Source organism: Diabrotica undecimpunctata, chromosome 8 (assembly GCF_040954645.1).
Source record: "Diabrotica undecimpunctata isolate CICGRU chromosome 8, icDiaUnde3, whole genome shotgun sequence".
In the NCBI taxonomy this organism is placed as follows: Eukaryota; Metazoa; Arthropoda; class Insecta; order Coleoptera; family Chrysomelidae; genus Diabrotica; species Diabrotica undecimpunctata.
Genome location: NC_092810.1, coordinates 140,560,967 through 140,581,849, shown reverse-complemented (window position 1 = coordinate 140,581,849; position 20,883 = coordinate 140,560,967). Strand labels below are relative to the sequence as shown.

The window sequence follows — 20,883 nt, the reverse complement described above, 5'->3', positions numbered from 1 at the left end:
ATCGGTTTAGTCTACCGCTCAGTCGTATTCGTAACGTCCTATAGAGCTATATAGTGCTTGAATGTGTTGATACAAGCGTATTGTATCATATTGATACATTGCGACATAACGTGTAAGTATTGTTTTACTTTGGTCGTATTTTAGGCTATTTTCGGCCTACTTATTATAGGTGAGTGTTATTTTATATTTTTATTTTAAGTATAATGGCTGCAAAGCGGATTTACAACCTAAATAATTTCAATGATGTAGAATGTCTTCGAAAATTTATGTTAGAAGAGGATGAAAATGAAGATGCCCCTAACCAAGTGAAAGATTTCGAGGATGAACCGGACACAGATGCGGAAGATCAGCCAACGGATGAACGGTTGGTGACTCTGATACTAAAGAGAGTGGCGCAGAGGAAGAACCAGATTTACACGACAATTTATTTTACTTTGGAAAAGATAAAACCACTAGATGGATAAAAACACCGCGCGCGAAGAAGCGATGCACTGAGCTACATAACCTGGTTACACGTCTCTCAGGAGTAATACATGTAGCACGACTAGCTAAGTTACATATAGAATGTTGGAGTCAGATATTTTCTGATAAAATGCTACAAACAGTAGTCAAGTTCACAAACCAGTACATTCATCTTGAAGTAAGGGATCGCTTTGACCGACAACGTAATGCAACTGACACGGACATGACAGAACTCAAGCCCTTCATAGACCTTTTATATTTAGCAGGAACTTTGCACGCCAACAAAATAATGTTAGAGGATCTCTGGGGTACAGATGACAACGGCGTGGAAATATTTCGACTGGTTATGAGCCTCAGAAGGTTCAAGTTTCTTATGAGATGCCTGCGTTTCGATGACCGCATCACAATACTTGAAAGGAAAGCTGTTGACAACATTGCGCAGATTCGTGAACTCTCCGACGATTTTGTTCATAATTGTAAACATAGCTATTCACTAGGATAGTGTGTGACTACTGACGAAAAACTGGAGGCTTTGAGGGGACGTTGCAGGTTCAAACAATATATCCCTTCAAAGCCATCCAAATACGGAGTAAAAATTTATGCTATGTGTGATGCAGTTACTTTTTATATTCATAGTCTGGAAATATATGCTGAAAAGCAACCCCAGGGACTCTATGAACAAAGTAATAAACCATATGATGTCGTTAGAAGATTCTTCTTCTTCTCGTGCCACTCCTAGCGGAGATTGGAAATCATCATGGCCACTGCGAATTTGTTAGCAGCGCGCCTAAAAAGTTCAATCGAACTACACCCGAACCATTCACGTAGATTACGAAGCCACGATATTTTTCTTCTTCCCACACTTCTTTTGCCCTTAATTTTGCCCTGCATGATATTTCTTAAAAGTTCGTACTTTTCACCTCTCACAATGTGCCCCAATTATTCCATCTTTCTAGTTTTTATCTCATTTAGAATTTCGCATCTTTTGTCTAAAGTTTGGAGTACTTGCGTGTTAGTGACGCGGTCCATCCATGATATTCTGAGAATGCGCCTATAGCACCACATCTCGAAAGCTTCGATGTTTTTTGTGGTCAACTGTTTTAGTGTCCAAGCCTCTACTCCATACAACAGGGTAGAAAAGACATAACACCGCAGCATTCGTATTCGTAACTTTATATTGATATCACGATTGCAAAAAAGTTTGCGCATTCTATTAAAGACTGATCTAGCGATTTCTATTCTACATCTAATCTCTTTTGCTTGATCAGTATCGTCTGTGGTCCAAGCACCTAGATATTTATAACAGGACACACGCTCAATCGTTGTATTGTCTATTACAAGATCAGCTCTGATGTTCTTTGATTTCGTGATTACCATAAATTTAGTTTTTTTCAAATTAATTTTCAAGCCGTAACTGTTACAGTATATATTGAGACTTTGAACGAGATGTTGTAGTTCTACTAGCGTTCCCGTTAGGAGAACCGTATCGTCAGCATACCTTATGTTGTTGATCGTCTCACCATTTATTATCAGACCAAGATCTTCTTCCTCGAGTGCTTGTTCACAAATAGCTTCACTATACAGATCAAACAAAAGTGGCGACAAGATGCATCCCTGCCGGACTCCTCGACGGATTTGAATTTCTTCTGTTAGCCTACCCTCAACCTTCACATTTGCTGTTTGATTCCAATATAGGTTGCATATAATTCGAATATCTCGGCTGTCTATATTTTTCTTTATTAGAATTTGTTTTAGTGGTTCATGTTGTACTTTGTCAAAGGCCTTTTCGAAATCAATAAAACAGGTGTAAATTTCTTGGTTCATGTCTAAGCATCTCTGTGAGAGAACGTTCATTGCAAACAGAGCCTCCCTTGTACCCAGCCCTTTTCTGAATCCCATCTGAGTGTTACTGATGTCTACGTCTAATTTCCTATAGATCCTATTATGGATTATTTTCAGGAACAGTTTTAGAGTATGACTCATCAAAGCTATCGTACGATATTCGCTGCATTCCCTTGTATTTGCCTTTTTTGGCAGTAGTATAAAGGTCGAACGGAGCCATTCCCTAGGTATTATTCCAGTTCTATATATTGTGTTAAATAGATCTAGGAGTATTTTAATAGATTCATCGCCCATAAGTTTGAGCAGTTCTACGGGAATTTCATCAGGACCGGGGGCCTTACCACTTTTCGCTTGTTTGATTGCATAATCTATTTCTTCTCTGATTATATCAGTCCCTGTATCATCTGTATATTCGTTTGAGATTTCTTGTCTATCTTTGTCATCAAAAAGTTGTGATATGTATTCTGTCCATCGATTCATTTTTTGTTGTAAATCTGTTATGAGTATACCATCTGTATCTTTGATCTGTCCTATCTGTGTTGTTCTTCTCCTTCCTGTCATTTCTTTAATCTTTTTGTGTACATTAAAAAAGTCATATTTTCGCTCCAGTTGTTCCAACTCCTGGCATTGCTCACTTAGCCATCTTTCTCTAGCTTCTCTTATTTTCTTTTTTATCAGTTAGAAGATTGGCACAACCTATTTATGGAACGAGGCGCAATATAATGGTAGATAATTGGTTTACAGATGTGCAACTTGTTACCGAATTAAAAATTAATAGACTGTCGTATGATGGCACAATAAAAAAAATAAAAGGGAACTGCCAGTAGATCTGCAAACTGTAAAAAGGCGACCACCACAGTCAACTATGTTTGGTTTTGGAGAACACTCCACTATTGTTTCCTACGTACCAAAAAAAGAATTGAAATGTTCTTGTTATATCTTCTCAGCATTACGATGATTCCATAGATCAGACGTCAGGACTAGCTACGAAACCAGACATGATCACATATTATAATAAAACCAAGTCAGGTGTCGACGTTGTCGATTGCGCTTCCTACAACGTTGCTAGAAACACACGTCGTTAGCCCATGGTCGTCTTTTTTTTTCCATGCTGAACGTTGCAGGCATTAATGTTCAAGTGATTTTAATCGGAAATGAACAGGAGAATATACGGTGTCGCCTTTTTCTTCGAAAACTAGGCCATGAGTTAGCCTTACCACAATTTCAAAAAAGAAGTCTTATGCCACAAGTTTAGTTGACATTTCAAGTTGACAAGTTATTTATTTATTTCGTTTATCAAGAAAATTTATCTATATTTGTGTAAGATAACATTTACTAGCATCAAGTAATATTGTTTTTCAGCTAGCTCTAACTATTACTTCAATTGCTTGTTTCAGGTTACTTCCAAAATTGTTCAAAAAATTTTTGAAAAATTAGGATTACGAAGATCATTAGTTAACTACATGACTTAACACAGATATGGCATGAATGCAGTGAAATTTATGTTTTTCCATAAAAGCATTTTTTAATAATTTAGGTAAATACTTTATTATACTAACAGTAGAATATCTGTTATTAGAACGCTGAACCTTTAAAATTATTTTTAATATACTTTAAAATATTGTACAAAATCACTAGTAGTATTTATTATAAATGCAAAAAAGTTACCAAGATATGTTTATGAGTGTATTAGTATAACACTGCTATTAAGTAACTAGTGTATTGCGACGTACGATAATTTTATGATTGCATATATATATGGAAGTACGTATTATATAGTTTGTTCTAAAACTTATTTTCTAATTTGAACACAAAAAATTCGACGATAACTCAGTAATAAAAATAAAACGGTCACGTAACAGTTTGCAACGTTCGACAAATTTCAAATATATTAATTCTTGTAACTAAGGTCTATATACACTTCCCCTATTTGTACAAAACGTCGAAATGAGGTGAACCAAATGTAGCATATTTTGTATTTATTTATTAATATTCTTTTACCTGAAATTAACAATATTATATTACAACGAAGTAATTTCTCAAATTGTAAAGGATTGTTCACATCTGAGTACAAAATCGTGTCATTTCTGAATCTTGACAAAGTCTAGATACTGTTATGTTAGCTGCGACTCTAAAATAATCTCCGACTTTCGATAAAATACTAGTAAAAACCGGTATCCATAGACGAGGGTTCAACGAGGTCAAGTTTCAGGTAAAGACTTTACGGTGCCCTGTGAAGTAACACCGAAATGGTAGCGTCCATCACTGTCATGCCATCTCACACACTCAGACTGGACTATTTGTGGCAAAACTGCCTCTCGAAAGCTGACGAGTCGCTTTAACGCTTTAACGCAAACGTCCAATAACAGAATTTTAGTGCAATACACTAGTTCTGAAGTTGGACGTAGACGTAAAAACGGATTGCAGGAACAATAGTAACTAGAGACACAGTCTTTGTCACATTTAGCTAAAAAAACACACTCTGGAAAGAACATCCCATCCAGGCAGAATCTCTCACCTCTGATTCGACTTGCCGACTCCATCTCAACAGCCTCTAAGATGCTTCACAACACACGCCTTCGTAAACTTGCCCCAGTGCCTTTTTCGGCGCTGTTATCCCTTACTGTGCTAACCAACAAACATTCAAAGCAAATCTGAAGAGGATCACATGATCCTAAACGGGGACTTGTTCAATCCTAGTAGTAATAAAGTATCCTTACCCTTATCCAAAATGAACAGTGAAGCTAAGGTAAGCTTAAGAATTAGTCTGCAAAGAGGATAAAAGGAATAAAGCGCTTAACGCTGGCCTGAATTTAAATCGGTTAGTTAAGTTATAGTTTTGGTACCCAGGACTCCCACACGAAGAGCATTTGGCTGATAGTTGTGCTCCTATTGCCCATCAGAGTGCTATAGGGGGGAAAGGGATGGTCTGGAGCATTAGAGCGTGGTAAAGTGACTCCTGTTTTACACGAATTAATACACCTCGCTCCAATATATTGTTAAACCCGAACGTAATTCTAAGGGGTGAATATGTCTCACAGGCTGGGTTTAATTAAATTGCTTGCTTGCTTGAATCAGTCTGCATTATAAACTCGTATTGTTAAGTCATAAATAAATGTATATTATAAATTAAATAAGTAATTAGGTTTTAGTATTACTGTAAATAAATTAAAATAATGTTAAAAATAACTGTAAGATAAAGACATTGGTGTAAATTTATTAATAAATAACTAAAAACAGTGCATTTCGTGTCAGAAGTGGAATATTTAAATAAATTTTGTGAAAATGACTATGAGAATCAGCGAGTTAAAGGTGACAGCGTTACGCAAGGAACTAGAAGATAGAGAACTGAATTCCATTGAAAAAAAAAGCTGATTTAGTACAACGTCTGAAGAAGAGGGTTTTAATTCAGAAACTTATGTGTTAGACAACAGGAATTCTGCTGTGATTTCGTTAATCAAATCGTTGGAAAACAAAGTTTCTGGTGATGTCTACAAAGTTTCGGCGTATATTTTTCCGTTGGAAAACAAAGTTTTTGGTGATATCATATCTTTTCGTTACTCATTCTGCAAAGCCCTTAGAGCAGCTGAAGATAGAGATCAATGGAGAAAATGTGTTAGGAGTATTTGAGGAAATCACGATACTCAGTAATGGGAAAGCGACAAGAGAGAGAGAGAGAGAGAGATAGAGAGAGAGAGTGAGAGAGAGTGAGAGATAGAAAGAGATAAGAACATTGGTTATTTTTAGTACATGTGTCTGATTAAGGGTAACAAAGATTCGTTATAAATTATAGAAGACACTTTAAACACTCCAATATTTGATTGTCATGAAACCTCTCTTTCAAGATAAACAAAATAACTCTTCTGTTTTGTTTTTACCTGAATTTTATGAATAAAACCACTAGCTGGAGTGTAACTATTGCTTTATACATACTTTTAGCAAAAAATTATACAAATAAAAATAAAAATTAATATAATAAACTTTGTTGTACTTAGAGTCAGGGAGATCGGTTTCCATAATACCCTAACTTTTGATGATATATAATAGTCTCCCGTTTTATACCGCGTCGCGGCTTTGGGAGTATAGCAGGGTAGTCTGCTATATCTAGGGCCTATGGTATACAAGGAAGGTAACATGGCCAGTGCTACGCTTCAACCGCCTATTATTACCCCTGGTTTTACCCAAGGTACTCATTTTATTCAGGCTGAGTCGACCTGGGGCCTATAAACATTTTTAAAAATGTCTAGTTGTTCTCGCCGGCGGTAGGATTCGAACTCCGGACCACCGGCATGCGAGGCAAGAATCCTACCGCTTGCCCTACTTTTGATGATATGATATCATTTATCCGTCGTACACTACTCAGTCTGTAGTGAGATCAAGAGAAATTATCTGTATATTCATTGGTATGGATTGTCTACAGAGATCATTTCTGATGATGATGCTTTCGGTTTCTGACCTAGGTGTTGCTTTCTTGTTAGTGGTTTAAACCAGAGATCATTAGATCATTTACAATCAAGTGAATGTGATCCGTCTCCTTGACTGGCTTGGCTATTTGACCGACAAATTCTGCAAACCAATTGTAAACAGTCTTATCTGATGGTGCTTCATTTCCAAAACTTTTTAGAAACGATTCGATGCATTATAGACTAGGGAGGATCTGTGAAAAAACAACTACATTTGGATGTAAGAAGTGGATTCGGATTTTTGCAGAAAAAGTTGTGAGATAATTTCAGTAATAATAATTGACTTAGCTTTCCTCGCAAAGAGGTCGCGAATATTAATAAAAAAAGTAAAATATTTAAAAATTACAAAAATACTGTTTTGGTTCCACTTTCCTTGGTTATATGCACAATACCGATTGTTTTTATTATTATAATATATATTTTAAATATATTAAAGATATAAAATTTTTTTTTGAGAACGAGCTCAAAAGAAAAAGGTATTAGTTTAAAGATTACCATCCTATTGTTTATAACTTCGTCGCAAATGCCGGTCAACTTTCTTGCCGTTGTATCTCAGGAACCAATGCTCGTAATTCAAATTTTTTTTTTAAAAGAAGAGTCTTACCAAGTCTTTGCTAACACCATGTTCTGAATTTAATTTAAACTAATATTTAGTGATATATTCTATTTGTTTATAAGCCAAAAAATTGTTTACAATTTAAAACATTCTTGAGGCCGCCAAATAATCCGTTCATTTGTATAAAGTATCTTAGATATGTGGCGTTCTTCTTTATATCTAAAAAAATTAGCAAACTTTTATATGCTCTAGTTTTTGTTTTGCAAGATTTTAAAGAATTTCAATTAAAAAAAAATTAATTGATGGATTCGACCGTTACTTGATGGAAATTCATTTTATGTAACAATAAAACACTGAAAACTTTGATTCTTCAAAATTAATTTTGTGGAAGTTTTGAAAACAAAGTTTTCAGTATTTTATTGTTACAAAACAAAATTAGATTGCAAAATCTATTAAATCGATTTTAATGAAATTTGGTGGACGGTTTGGTGGTCCATCAAATGTGGTATTATATTATAAGGATTTTGTAGGCGAATTATGAAGGTCCTAACTCCTAAGTCCTAAGTTTTTGATAAACATTGAATAAAAAAGAATTGTTTTTACCCTATTTTTTTTTGGATTTATTGCTATTTTACAGCAAGATTCTTCTTCTTCGTGTGCCTCATCCTTTAAGTACATTGGCGATCATTACGGCCCATTTTACTGTGTCTGCAGCAGTTCTGAAGAGTTGTATTGTTGTTTTTCCACTCCACTGCGTTAAATTTTTCAACCAGGACGTGCGTCGTCTCCTCAGTCCTCTTTTTTCTTTCACTTTCCCTTGTATAACCAATCGCATCAAGTCATATTTTTCATTTCTTAGTATGTAACCATTTTTCTTTATAGTGTTGATTATTTCTTTTTCTTTTTTCATCTTCCTTAATGTTTCCGTGTTTGTTACGTATTCTGTTCATGATATTTTTCACATTCTTCGATAACACCGCATCTAAAAGCTGGCAAATATTCTTTCACTTGCGTCCATAACTGTCCAGGCTTCAACTCCATATAAAAGGGCAGAGAATACCTAGCATCTCAAACAGCAAGGTTAATAAATTAAAACAATTTTGACCAGTCTAATTTAATAATGGCTATTTTATTTCAGTACGACTTTGCCCCAAAATAAATCCTTAAGCAAGGAAAATATAAAAAATGATGTTTTTAATAATTTTTAAATATTTTAATTTTTTTGTTAATATTCCCGACCTATTTGAGAGAGAGGATAAGTTAATTATTATTACTGAAGTAATCACATAACTTTTTCTGCAAAAATCCATCACCTCTCACATCCACTTCTACAAAGATCCGCCCTGATTTATTATTAGTCAGTAAGGTCTTTCTTAAAACCATAAAAAGTCATCTAACTCAACTCTTCAAGAGTAATTTTCAAATTTGCACATTTCTAAGTTGCTGCTGACTTAGCAATAACAAAATGTAAATGTTCACGAATACAGTGACGTCACAACTCACTAACGCCATCTATTCATTGGTTGTTGTAAAAGCTTAAAAGGCAAACAACGTATTTGTTTTGTGAATAGTGTGAATAGTGTGAAACATGTGAATAGTGAGACATAATGTGAGAGATATATAAAATTAATTTTAAAACATGAAGCTTATAGTTGCTTCCTATTTTTCTAAATTTTTGGTATCTGCATATACCGGAGTTTGTCATAAAAGCGGATCACCCTGTATATACATGTACCCTATTTCAGTACTTGTTGATATATAATTATCTCCAGTTGTTAGGAAAAAAATAATATTTTCTGATTAATAAATTCTGACATCACTGGTGCCAATGTCGGTAAGAACTGGATCTGCATTACCGGCAGAGATAGCAGTGTTCAAACCCAGTTAGTCAGGGTCGAATCAGGAGTGATTAATTGCAGAGACCCGATCCGTCAACTGCGCAGATGCGAGGACGTTCGAAATGTCTCGAACCTTCAACTGAAAATGTTGAGCGGGATCTTGTCTTGTCGAAAGTCTTTCAAAATCTTGTCTATCAAAGAATATATACGCGTAATGCGTCTATATTCTTTGATTCTACTTTGATCTTTGATATTGTATTTGCACGTGTATAAAATCACAGCATAGAAAATTGTTTTGAGTAGTTACCTATTTGGGTAGTTAGCAAATATCTCAGTGTCCTATTTTCAATTTGGTAAAATTTTCTCAGATCAGTCTAATTTAAATAAACATATAAAGAATATTCATGGCAAAGTATCAGTAATTAATTATGCTTTATTGTGGAAAATACGAAAAAATAGAGACACATACACGTGTATTGTTATTATTATTGTGATCGTGTAGATGTACACCGATAAAATATCGGGAAAATGTGCGTTTCAATAAGTGTCTTAAAGGTTGTAAGCCATCGTTTCAATTCTGTGGGATCTTTGAGCTGTGTAAAATAGTCTGCTGATGATTTTACTTTCAAATTGGAGAAGAATGAATTAATATCTTCAAAAAAGAAAATTTGAAAAACATGCATTCTTCTTAACAAGGAAGAAAATTCAAGCTACGATAATATGAAGCAACTGGATGCTATTGAAAAACGTGTAGTAGATGACACCCCTTATTCTAAATTAATTGTATACATGATGCATATTCTAATAATCATATTGGTACAAAAAATTTAATCTATGTAGGTATATATTGTTTGATACGCATATAACTATTTATTATTTTAGTCCAACTCACAATAATCTGCGGTGGGCATAATTTCCTTATTATAAAATATTTTCACATAGTACAAAATATAAGTGTGTATTGAAATTTTTGTGCTCCATAGCTATGTTAAAAAACTGATAATTTTATGTTATTCCTTATGCCACCATGGTGTTTGTGTTAAAGATTGCATATGCGCAGTTGACGGATCGGGTCCCTGCCATTCCTACTTTTTCCGTCTGTCAATTCGTCTTTTTTAGATGTCTTAAATCGTCTTTTTTTCCGTGTGTTTATTCGTCTTATTTTTGTCTGCCAAAAACGATTACCGAGGCAGCGCAAAAGCGAACCTAACCTCACGATGCGACCAATCTTAGATGTCACATAGAACAAAGCCAGATGGTACGATGCCCTCAGCAAGATGGCGTGATTAGTACGTATTGGTAGAATAATCGAAAATAATGTTAACAAAGTCAAATGAAAAAAGAGAGCAGTTGATAGAGAGGACATCAAGGTATATAAATCGATATCCAGTTATTGAAATATACCGATAACTGTATAATTCGTCTGCTGTTATATGATAAATGTGAAACAGCCCAACATCCACTGTTCGGCATAGACCTCCCCTAACTGCATACCTAAACTGCTCTATAATAAACACCTCCTATAATAAACGCGAAACAGCCCAACATCCACTATTCAACATAGGCCTCCGGTTAGTGTATAATATTAATATTAGTCTGCAGATAAAACGAAATCTACCCTTTATAGGATCAGGTATAAACACCTATTCGATTCTGAAGAATATTTCGTCGCTTATTCTATATTATACATACACAGTGAATATAAAATTTACTCATATTATATTACAGCCCTTGGATTTGAGAATAGTATAAAATATTGTTGAAATATTAATTTCTGATACAGAATGTAGTTTTTCTATACATTTTTGTTCTTTTTTTAAAGCAAATGAGATTACAAGGAATCCTACCTTTCACTAAAGTCGTACACTTGGTTCACCTCATTAAAATCATCACAAGAAAAAACAATTATTTTATAAAATTCATATAAACATTTCACTAGGAGAAGTGATCACTTCACTATCCCAATTTAAATCACATTGCCTTTTTTCAATAACAGTCACCACTGCAGCATCAATTGGGTATCCGTCGGGGGCGATCCGTGTGGTCCTGGAGAATAATCTCCCTCGGGGGGCCAGTACGGAGGAGGGTATCTGGTTGCGGCGTCCTGTCGTACACTACACGTACTAAAAGCTGCGGGGGAAGGATAACCTTGCTGAGGATATGCTGCTGTATTGCAAGTTGTATAAGAGGCTAGTTGAGTTTGGCCAAGCCAATTATCGTATCTGAAAAGAAAGACCGTGTTTTAATATTTTTGAATGTCTAGAATTGTATATTTAAAATATCACTCTGAAAATTTCACAGAAAGAAGAAATTGTTTTCGTAGTTCGTTATAATTCTCTAAATTTAGCAGTAAGTAAGTCATTTAGTAAGTATTAATATTAGCCAAAGAGAGAACAAATCCTACTTCTGACGATATTTACGCTGAAGTTTAAACGCACTTCTAGAACATTGGGGTATTTTTTTATTTTTGGAGGTTAATTTTGGTTGGAAGAGAACTGCAATTATAACCCACAATAGCACAGTTTCCATGAGCAATCAAATGATAACAGCAATAAGTTAAGCATAGCAAGATCACTTAGAGTTGCGGTGAAAACAATCCTTATAATGCGATAAAACTGGTACAGTAGACTCCCTCTATAACGAAAACTGAAATGACAGACTAATTACCTCGTTATAAGCCGATCTCGTTATATCAGACAATCATAATACTGTGCATACATATGAATCTGTAGTTTTCTAAACCATTAACTTCCTATAGTAAAGCCATTCGGAGCAATATAAGATGCTAATAAATATTGTTTGAATGGTGTTTTTGAAAAAAAGTTATTTACTTTTATTGTCAATGAAATATATTAAAACATAAAAGAGTTGTTTACTTTTATTATCAATGATATACGTTAAAACAAAAAAGCTGTACTTATATTTTATATATTTTCTAAAGATGTGAAACAGTTGTATTTATTCATTGTAAAGAAGTTTATTGCGGGCTGCAGTTAAGTTTATTGAGGGGCTGTTTGAAAAGGTATTTATTTATAGCCACGACCGGACTAAAAACGTAAAAAACACAGATCTTATTTTCTCTCGTTATAACCAAATTTGCCTCGCTATAGACGGTTATGGTTCAATAGAAATTTCACGGGACATCTAATGTATCTCGTTATAAGCGAAACCTCGTAATAACCGTGTTCGTTATAGAGAGAATATACTGTATAATACGCTACCAGCGTGCCTTCCTGCAACAATCTATGTAAAAAAGTTGATTTTATTTTTGTTTTTTTGCACACGTGTCATTTGGAATAAAATACTTGAACAAAAATGAACGGCAAGTCTCTAGTGTACTTTTTTCATTATTTTTTACTATACAGCGTTCCACGTTAAGAAAATAACATTAGGCTTATGGAGATCAGTGTTGCCAAAGCTCTCAGGCATGCGGTTTACTAGATTGTCGATATATTTTTCGAATTTCCATTTTCAATTAACATTTAACTGTAAAGTCAGAATTACAACTGAAGAACCACAAAACCTTATTATCATTATGTAGTCTCAGAGAACGACATAAAATCGCTGACATACGTACACCGTATTATCTTAAGTTGCAATTAGTAATTAGATATACGCATTCCAAGCGGTCCGTTTATTTGCTTTTAAAGCTTTAATAGCCGGCAAAGTGCATGATTTAACTAGCAATATTTTCTACTGATTTCTATGATTCATGGTATATGATATTCTTACCGAAAAACAAATAAACTATCGTTACTATAATTAAAATAAGATAAAATAAAATTATCTTTTGTAAATACTATTTATTTAATTAAAATAATTTTCCCTACTTTTCATCTCTTGTTTCGAATGGGCACTTTTCAATGGAATCATTTTGAGGATTGTACCAAATAAAACGTAATTTTTTGACATACTAAACCAAAAAAATGTCGAGATCGTAGTTTACACACAATCCTAAAATTTTTACAGATACGTTAAAGTGAAGTTTAGTATTTATTTGCTAGACAAGGTTCTACAAGACTTTTAATTATTAATTAGGCCTATTTGTCATTACAATTTTTCCAGTACATTATTTATGTTTTTTTAGATGTCTCAAAACCGACTGCTTACAGAAGCTGAACTCCAGTATATAGCGAATCATCTAAATGATGAAGAGTGCTGTCTTTTCGAATTTGATGGCGATGAGGAAGCGGACAACAATTTCCCTGAGACAAGCTTAATTTCCAGAACTCCGTCACAATCCTCGACTACTAGTATCGACAGCCAGTAGACATGTTCCAGTACTTCAATGCAGCACTTAAAAAGGGTGCGCCAATATACTCTTACAAGAAAGACAAATAATTCTAGTGAAAACGAAGATTTTGATAATTCGGATCAAGATCCTGACTTTGATCCAGATGATGGATTTGGTTTAAAACACAAGTTGGCTAGGTTATTTCCTAAAAAATCTTTTCTGATGAAGAAGACGAGGATGAACACCTGTTCAAGAAAAACATTCCAATTTTCCTTTTCGAATCATTTGATTTTACTGAGTCTACAAGTGCCAATGTTGACATTAATTCAAGTAAACAAATCGACCTCTTCAGAGTTTTCTTTAGTGAGAGTATCTGTCAAACAATTTCCACAGAATCGAACTCTACGCTACCCAGAAGAATTTGCAGCTTTTAATGGATATGAAAGAACTCGACGCTTTCTTGGAAATACTTGTAGTCATGAAGTTTCAGAGTTCCAACAAGAACGTCATATTAGTCCAGCAATGAAAACTTCCATGTTGAACGTGTGACTAAAGTATTTATATTAAAAAGGTTCCTGAAAGTCTTGAAATTTTTGTATCTAAATAATAATGAAAATATGCCCCAACCGAAAACTAAAGAGTTTGATAAGCTCTACAAATTTAGATCATGCATAAACCATCCTTCAGAGACCTTTCAAAATGCTTTTACGCCATATAGACACCTATCAATTGACTAGAACATGTGTGCTTTAAAAGGACGTATATCACTAAAACAGAATATCCCAATTAAACCAATAAAAAGAGGCTTTAAAATTTGGGCATAAACGGGATCCCTTCTAAATTTACAATCAATCAAATCTACTGAATCAACGTCAGATATGTTAGAACGTATTGTTTTAGAACTTGTCGAATTATCAAAATCGTGGTGCATACACTTTGATTTTTTCACCACAATACCACTGATACAGAAACTACTGGAAAAGAAAACTTTTGCTTGTGGCACTGTAAGGCAAACAAGAAAATATTTTCCAAAACAAATATTATGTGTTGATAAAGAGCTTTCCCAAAATCAGTTAGTTCTGAGGAAATATCTGTGTATAAGTGGAAAGATCTACCTAATTTTCAAGAAAAAGCACAGGTTTTGAGAACAAACCCGGAAGCCCGGAAATAGATTATGACAAATACATAACTGGATTCTATCAATATTATGCTAACTACTAGATCGTATGGAAATCCAGACGTTGGTGGGTAAAAATATTTTACCAACTTTTAGGCGCAGCAATAGTAAACATCTTTATTTTATATAAGGAGACTGAAAAAAAAAACTAAGTTCTAAGCCTATGACTGCAATACAGTTCCGCAGTGAACTAGCTGATAATTTGATTATCTCTTTTACTTTCAGAAAAAAGTCTGGACCTCCGTCAAACTCAACTTTAAATGCTGGTTCACGCTTACCCACCAAGGGAACTTATAGGCGCTGTGCTCTTTGTGATTTATCTAAAAAGAAATAAATGCACAGCAATTTAATTTATCAAGTTTGTAGCGTTGCTCTATGCAAAGACTGCTTTGTAATTGTTCTTACCGGTCGCTATATATACCATTGCCCAGTAAGTATTAGTTGTTTATCAAAATGCACACTGGTAGCTGTATATACGAGCCTAAGATAAAACTAGAAAACAGACTAAAACCTGAAGAAGTACTAGACACGAAAAGTAAACAAAGAAGAACAAGAACGAATGACTGAAGAAAGAAAATATGAGCAAAGAAATTCAAGAAGTACAAGAACTAGGTAAGCCAACAGAGACAAGGGAGTTTTACCATAAACTAAAGAAAAGCAGAAAATAATTCAAACCGGGAACAACGATGTATAGAAATAAGGTGGGTTATAATATCATATTAACAGACCAGCAAAAAATACTAAAATATGGCAGAACAATTTAAGAAAAATCTCGGGGCAGATAGGATGGAGGCGAACTCTGATATACCATTAGACCAAGCAGACAACAGAGAAAAGAGTCCACTAACAATGGTCGAGATTTGAATAGCAACTACTCAAGGAAGGAGAAGACGGATTATTAAAAAAAATACATGAGCTCATAACAAAGTTACTGTTAAATAAAAAGTTACCAGCGAAGTGGAATAGCGATAGTATTGCACATTACATAAAAAACAGACCAGAATTTGGAAACTCCTGTGGAATCACGCTGTTAAACATAGTATACAAAATAATGATATATGGAACTGTGCATACAAAACTTTCTGGTATACTAATGTCAATATATTTACATTATTGTGAGAAAACATGAGTTTTTTATAAGACTACATACAACATAACATAAGCATAAAACCAATGCAGAAAAACGCTTTTTGGGTAGTGGTTGTAAAAAATCATCAACAAGATTCCTATTTTTTTTAGCGTAGACTAGGTGTCAATCTGCCAGCTACAACATGACTAATACCTCATACATAAAAATTAAATGACCGTAAAGTCCATAAAATATCAATAACAAAGAGCTGACTAATATGATTTAAGTACTGAAATTAAAATAAGATATAAGTTAAATATCATATTAGTCAGCTCTTTCATTTCAAAATCATCAGTGTGTTCAAAAAAAAGTGTACATAATATAATTTAAAATTCTTTTTTTATGTTATCTCCTTTTTACCTATATTTTTACACAAACAAGATGATGAGGTTTTCAGAGTTCCACAGCAAACTCTTGAGCTACTTTTTACTCAATTCGACAGCTGCTTTGCTATGGACTGTCCAAGTTGCTCACCACATTTTTTTATATATATATTTTTTGATAATTGACACTACAAGACTATTTTGGTACTTGACAGAAACTTTACTAATGCATTATAAATTCTCTCATTTCCATTAGCTAAGAGATTAAGGATATTGGATGGGGCCTGTATATTGAGATCATGTAATTGTTGAATAAAGCGATCTGTTTCATCCTTTTGGCATCCATTTGAAAATAATATGATCTAAATCTCCTTTTTTGCCACAATTTTGGCAATGATCATTTTCAAAAACTTGAATTTTATGTAGATGTGTGGGTTAACAGCGTGGCCAAATCCAAGATGTGTCATAGTTGTGATATATTTTCTTGAATATTTAATGGCTGTAACCACGTTCTATTCGGTATTTGATTTTGTATACTACAGTATCTAGAATGGTTGGTATAACGTTCCAACTAACCAACATTCGTTCCAAATATTGAGATAGTTTATTCTAATATAAACTACTGCATCACAAAAACATACAGGTAGTTTTTGGTCAAACCATTTTTTACACCTTTTTTGCCAGCATATCCACATACTCGTTATGCTTAAGACCGATATGTGCTTTAACCCATACAAAATTAATGTTTTTGTTAACTTTTTGCAGTTCTAAAATCCGTTTTTTAATTGCATATATGATATAATTGGAGGAGTAACTTGGATACTTAGCCAAACCCAAGGACAGGGAGTCCAATATAATTATTGCAGAATCAATTGTAGACTGTTTTAAAAATATCAAAGCTTTGCAAATTGCAATAGGTTCAGTATTAGCAAAGATTCGTATTAATAAACCAAAATATGTTTCCTGAAATAGAAATTTTTGATTTTAGGTATATACGAATAACTAGCACTAAAAACAATTTATTACAAAAATAAATTACATGATTCGAAATTACGAGTATGTCTATGCACACGAATAGAGTTATCTTGCTCCCGTGTGCGTGCTTATACCAAATAAACATGTTTTGAAAATATTATTTATATAATTCTGATTTTGTATTACACAATTGAATATCCTTGACACATGAAGACCACGGCTCTTATAATGTATGGTATATTTAAATCAATTTTTATTTTTTAACTTTTTTGAATATATATTTTTATTTGCTAGGTACTATTTGTCTACATCTTTCCTTCCTTGAATTAAAACCCGTCTCCATCTTTGTATTCTTGAACCAGAGCCTCCTGAACAAAATTATCACCAGCTGCCACTGCATCCATGTATCACATATGATTAAGTTTCGACATTACACTTTTATTAAAATTATTCTTTTATTAGAAATTTGTATTTATTATAGCATATTATGTTAAAGGTAGAATATTTTATACTAACCTGGAATAAGCAGGGGGATACGTAGGTGGGGTAAATATATTCCTAGGTAACGGTAATCCGTGCTGGCTAAGGGTGTCCCCGAAAAAGGCTTTTGGATAAGGTTGAGCAGAGCGATAAGGTCGCTTCATTCTTCTTCGTCTTCTGTAATTACCGTTCTCGAACATATCTTCGTACTGAGGATCAAGCGTCCAATAGTTACCCTTTCGTTCACCGCCACCTTCTCTGGGTACCTATAAAGAAAAACAGTGAAAGTGGTATTTTCTTATAAGAACTTAGCATTGATGTATATTATAAAATGTTTATCCAGTCTTATAAAACAAAAGGTAAACATTAAAAATTGCAATGAATTGAAGCGAAATACATCACGAATAACGAAATTTCCGCATTTCTGCAGCAACCTTGTTAGGAGATATTTAGTTGGTTAGCTCCTCCAATTCTTCTGCAGGTGTGGTCAATTGTTTAGAGAACTTTCTCGAATTCGCTTTTCTAAGATTCCACCTAGGTCGAGGATATGATCTTATTATTGGGATTGAAAGGTCGATGTTGAATACATATGTGGGAAGTCTGTAAGCACACTTCTAGCAGTTGTTAGTGATCTATCATTGGTATCTTTTAAGACAAAGCATAAATCTGGGTTATATTGTTTTCTCCAGGCAGCTGATTTATATGTTCCTCTGTCTTTAGCATTAACAACTAGATATGTGTTGTGCGCTTCGGACCATTTGACCAGTGGCTCCCTATTTTCATTATTCGTGGTAAGTATACTATACACCATATTTCGTGGTGGCTGTTGGAAGTCGACGCAGTATATAGTAAAATGTGGATGGTTCTTTACCACATGTGGTCTCCATATAGTGGCTGGAGGTTTATGTATGTTAACTACGGTAATCTCTCCAATTTTGGTGACCACTTTATGTATATTGTTGGCAGACATTTGTTCCGTTGCTCTGCTGCCAAATTTTGCTACTAATTCATTTAACTTTATGCAGGGTGCACCACGTGAAGGCGAACTAGCATTCCAATTATTGATAAGGGTCGCGGACTGTTCTACGATTTCGTGTACGGTAGAATCAATCAAAAATAACTTAACTATATTCTACAAATTATAAATTATCTAAATAGCCTACAAATACTCTACATACATATAAAATATAAATTGCTTCGCTGTCTTAGCAATAAATTGTATTTAGTTTCTCACAAACTGGACCGAAACTGATCCGGCTCGAAGGACCAATGTATAAAATTTGATATATAAATTCGAGTATAATATATTTCGAATATAAATGCTTATGTCCGAAGTTCTCGATCGACGATGTGAAATAATTCTTGAAGTCGTGGAGTAAGTATTTTATTGGTAGCTCCAAAATAAGTATACTCGACGGAAATTTCAAACAATGACCTAACGATCTTTATCGAGGTGAATATTCTGTTAAACTGCACATTAAAGAGTTCAACCCCAATTGATAAGCCCATAAATAAAGCTACAATTCATCCAAAAGGCCATCGCCTTGTACCTTGTGACTTGCACGTTGAACCGAGTGTTTACATAAATATAATTGGAACTAGAAAGTTATTGCAAACAGAATTTAGCAACTAATATAATTCAAATCCAAATATTATCATTCAAATAGGTAAGAAATTATGTACAGGTATATAGGAAGTTAGGATTAATGTAAAATTACAAATTAAGGGGTTTAATGTATGATGAACAATGCCAAAAAATAAGTAGGTAATGTAAAGGATTACTTAAAAAATTTGTACTGACCTTAATAAAACATTCATTTAGACTTAAATTATGTCTAATGGAATTCTGCCATCCTCTTTTGTTCCGTTCGAAGTAAGGAAACTTCGAAGTGATGTACTGATATATCTCTGAAAGTGTTGCTTTTTTCAAATGACTGCTCTGGATTGCCATCGTTATTAGCGCTACGTAGGAATATGGTGGTTTACTTTGGCTGTTGGTGGAAGATGAGGAATTGGACGTCGAAGTGGCTGTTGAGGAAGATGGTTGAGGTTGAGGCGATTGACAAGATGAATTTGAGGCAGTGCGGAGTTCGTCGTTGGACTCTACTCCAGGTGTCTGTGGACCAGGAGTGGTACTACCACCGGTCAATGTTGAGTTGGCTATCGAAGTAAAAGGGTTAACAGGTGACATAGCTGAAAAAAAAAATATATAAAGTGAAAATCGATATTTTTAAAATTCTCGAGGCAAAATTATTAATAAAAGTAATTTTATATATAAATGTTATGTTTATATGAGATTAAGCTACAATTGGTTGTAATAAAATTACATTTTAAATTAACTAATGTTAGATGTTTCAGTTTCCACTCCGGAAATTGTTATATAAAAAAAACTATTTTCTAAATTGTGCAAAAATGTACGACCAACAAGTTGTTGTTAGTAGTTAACCTATTATACAAGTAGGTGTACAACGAAATAAACCTAGAAAAAGTATTATGAATTTGGGAATTTGGAACATTTAGAGAATATCGAGGAAAAAAAGAAGATCTAAAGGTATTTGAACAATTTAAAGCTTTTGTTAGAGAAAAAAATGCCTACTAACAATTGCTAGAATAATAATTGTATATCAAAAAGAGTTATTCAAAAAAAACTTCGCATGTTACTTAAAGAAAAAAGTGGAAAATTTAACTTAAAAGTGCAAAACATTTCTTCTAGCATAAAAAATTCACATTTATTCATGGAAAAGACCTACCTTAATCAAAGATCGATCATCTACTTATTTTTAAAACACGACAAAACAATGGCAGAAGTAGTAAGGGATGTTACAAAAGGAGTTAAAAAAGGAGCCAATTGTGGATCAGATAACATATTAGCACTAAGTGAAATTTTATTTACCCATTATTGCATGGAAGTCAGGGAAGGTAACGAATATGAAACGGTATATTTACTTAAATAACAGAGTATACGATTTCGGTATGTAAATAGATTAAACCAATAACTTCAGAACACTCCGATCAAAATAGATATCGAAAAAAGCACAAAAGCGTAACATAAGCTGTACATTAAGTTATTAAGGAAGCAATAGATAGAAGCTCGAGATAGAAGCTCGGCTTGAACATCGAGCTGCAGGTTGAGCTTGTGACTCGTGTCGCCACCCAAGAGAAAGTGTCTCTATGGGTGTTTGATAGCAACTTAGAGTCTTTATCTCAATTGCTATCAAACACCCATAAATACACCTTCTCTTGGGTGGCAAGCCCTGAGAGTCATGCTTTGCCATGATGTAAATCTGTTTATAACTAAAACATTATTTAAATTTATCAACAGATATGTAATAATTTACAAAGTTAACAATATTTAAAAAGTTTTTACCCACATATTAGTGACTTCACTCATGTATACCTGGTAA

At 33.9% G+C, this 20,883-nt stretch overlaps 1 protein-coding gene across 2 annotated transcripts in view; it reads right to left on the bottom strand.

Annotated features, from left to right (window-relative positions):
• Positions 1-337: 337 nt before the first annotated feature.
• LOC140448119 (forkhead box protein L2-like) overlaps positions 338-20,883 on the bottom strand; it is a 132,278-nt gene continuing 111,732 nt past the window's right edge. For both annotated transcript variants that reach the window (XM_072541195.1, XM_072541196.1), the window contains 3 exons: positions 19,281-19,672; positions 17,516-17,745; positions 338-11,383 (listed from right to left, as the gene is read on the bottom strand). In XM_072541195.1, coding sequence (XP_072397296.1) covers positions 11,158-11,383; positions 17,516-17,745; positions 19,281-19,672 — 848 coding nt within the window. In that variant the 3' untranslated portion in view covers positions 338-11,157. The remainder of the gene's footprint in view (positions 11,384-17,515; positions 17,746-19,280; positions 19,673-20,883) is intronic.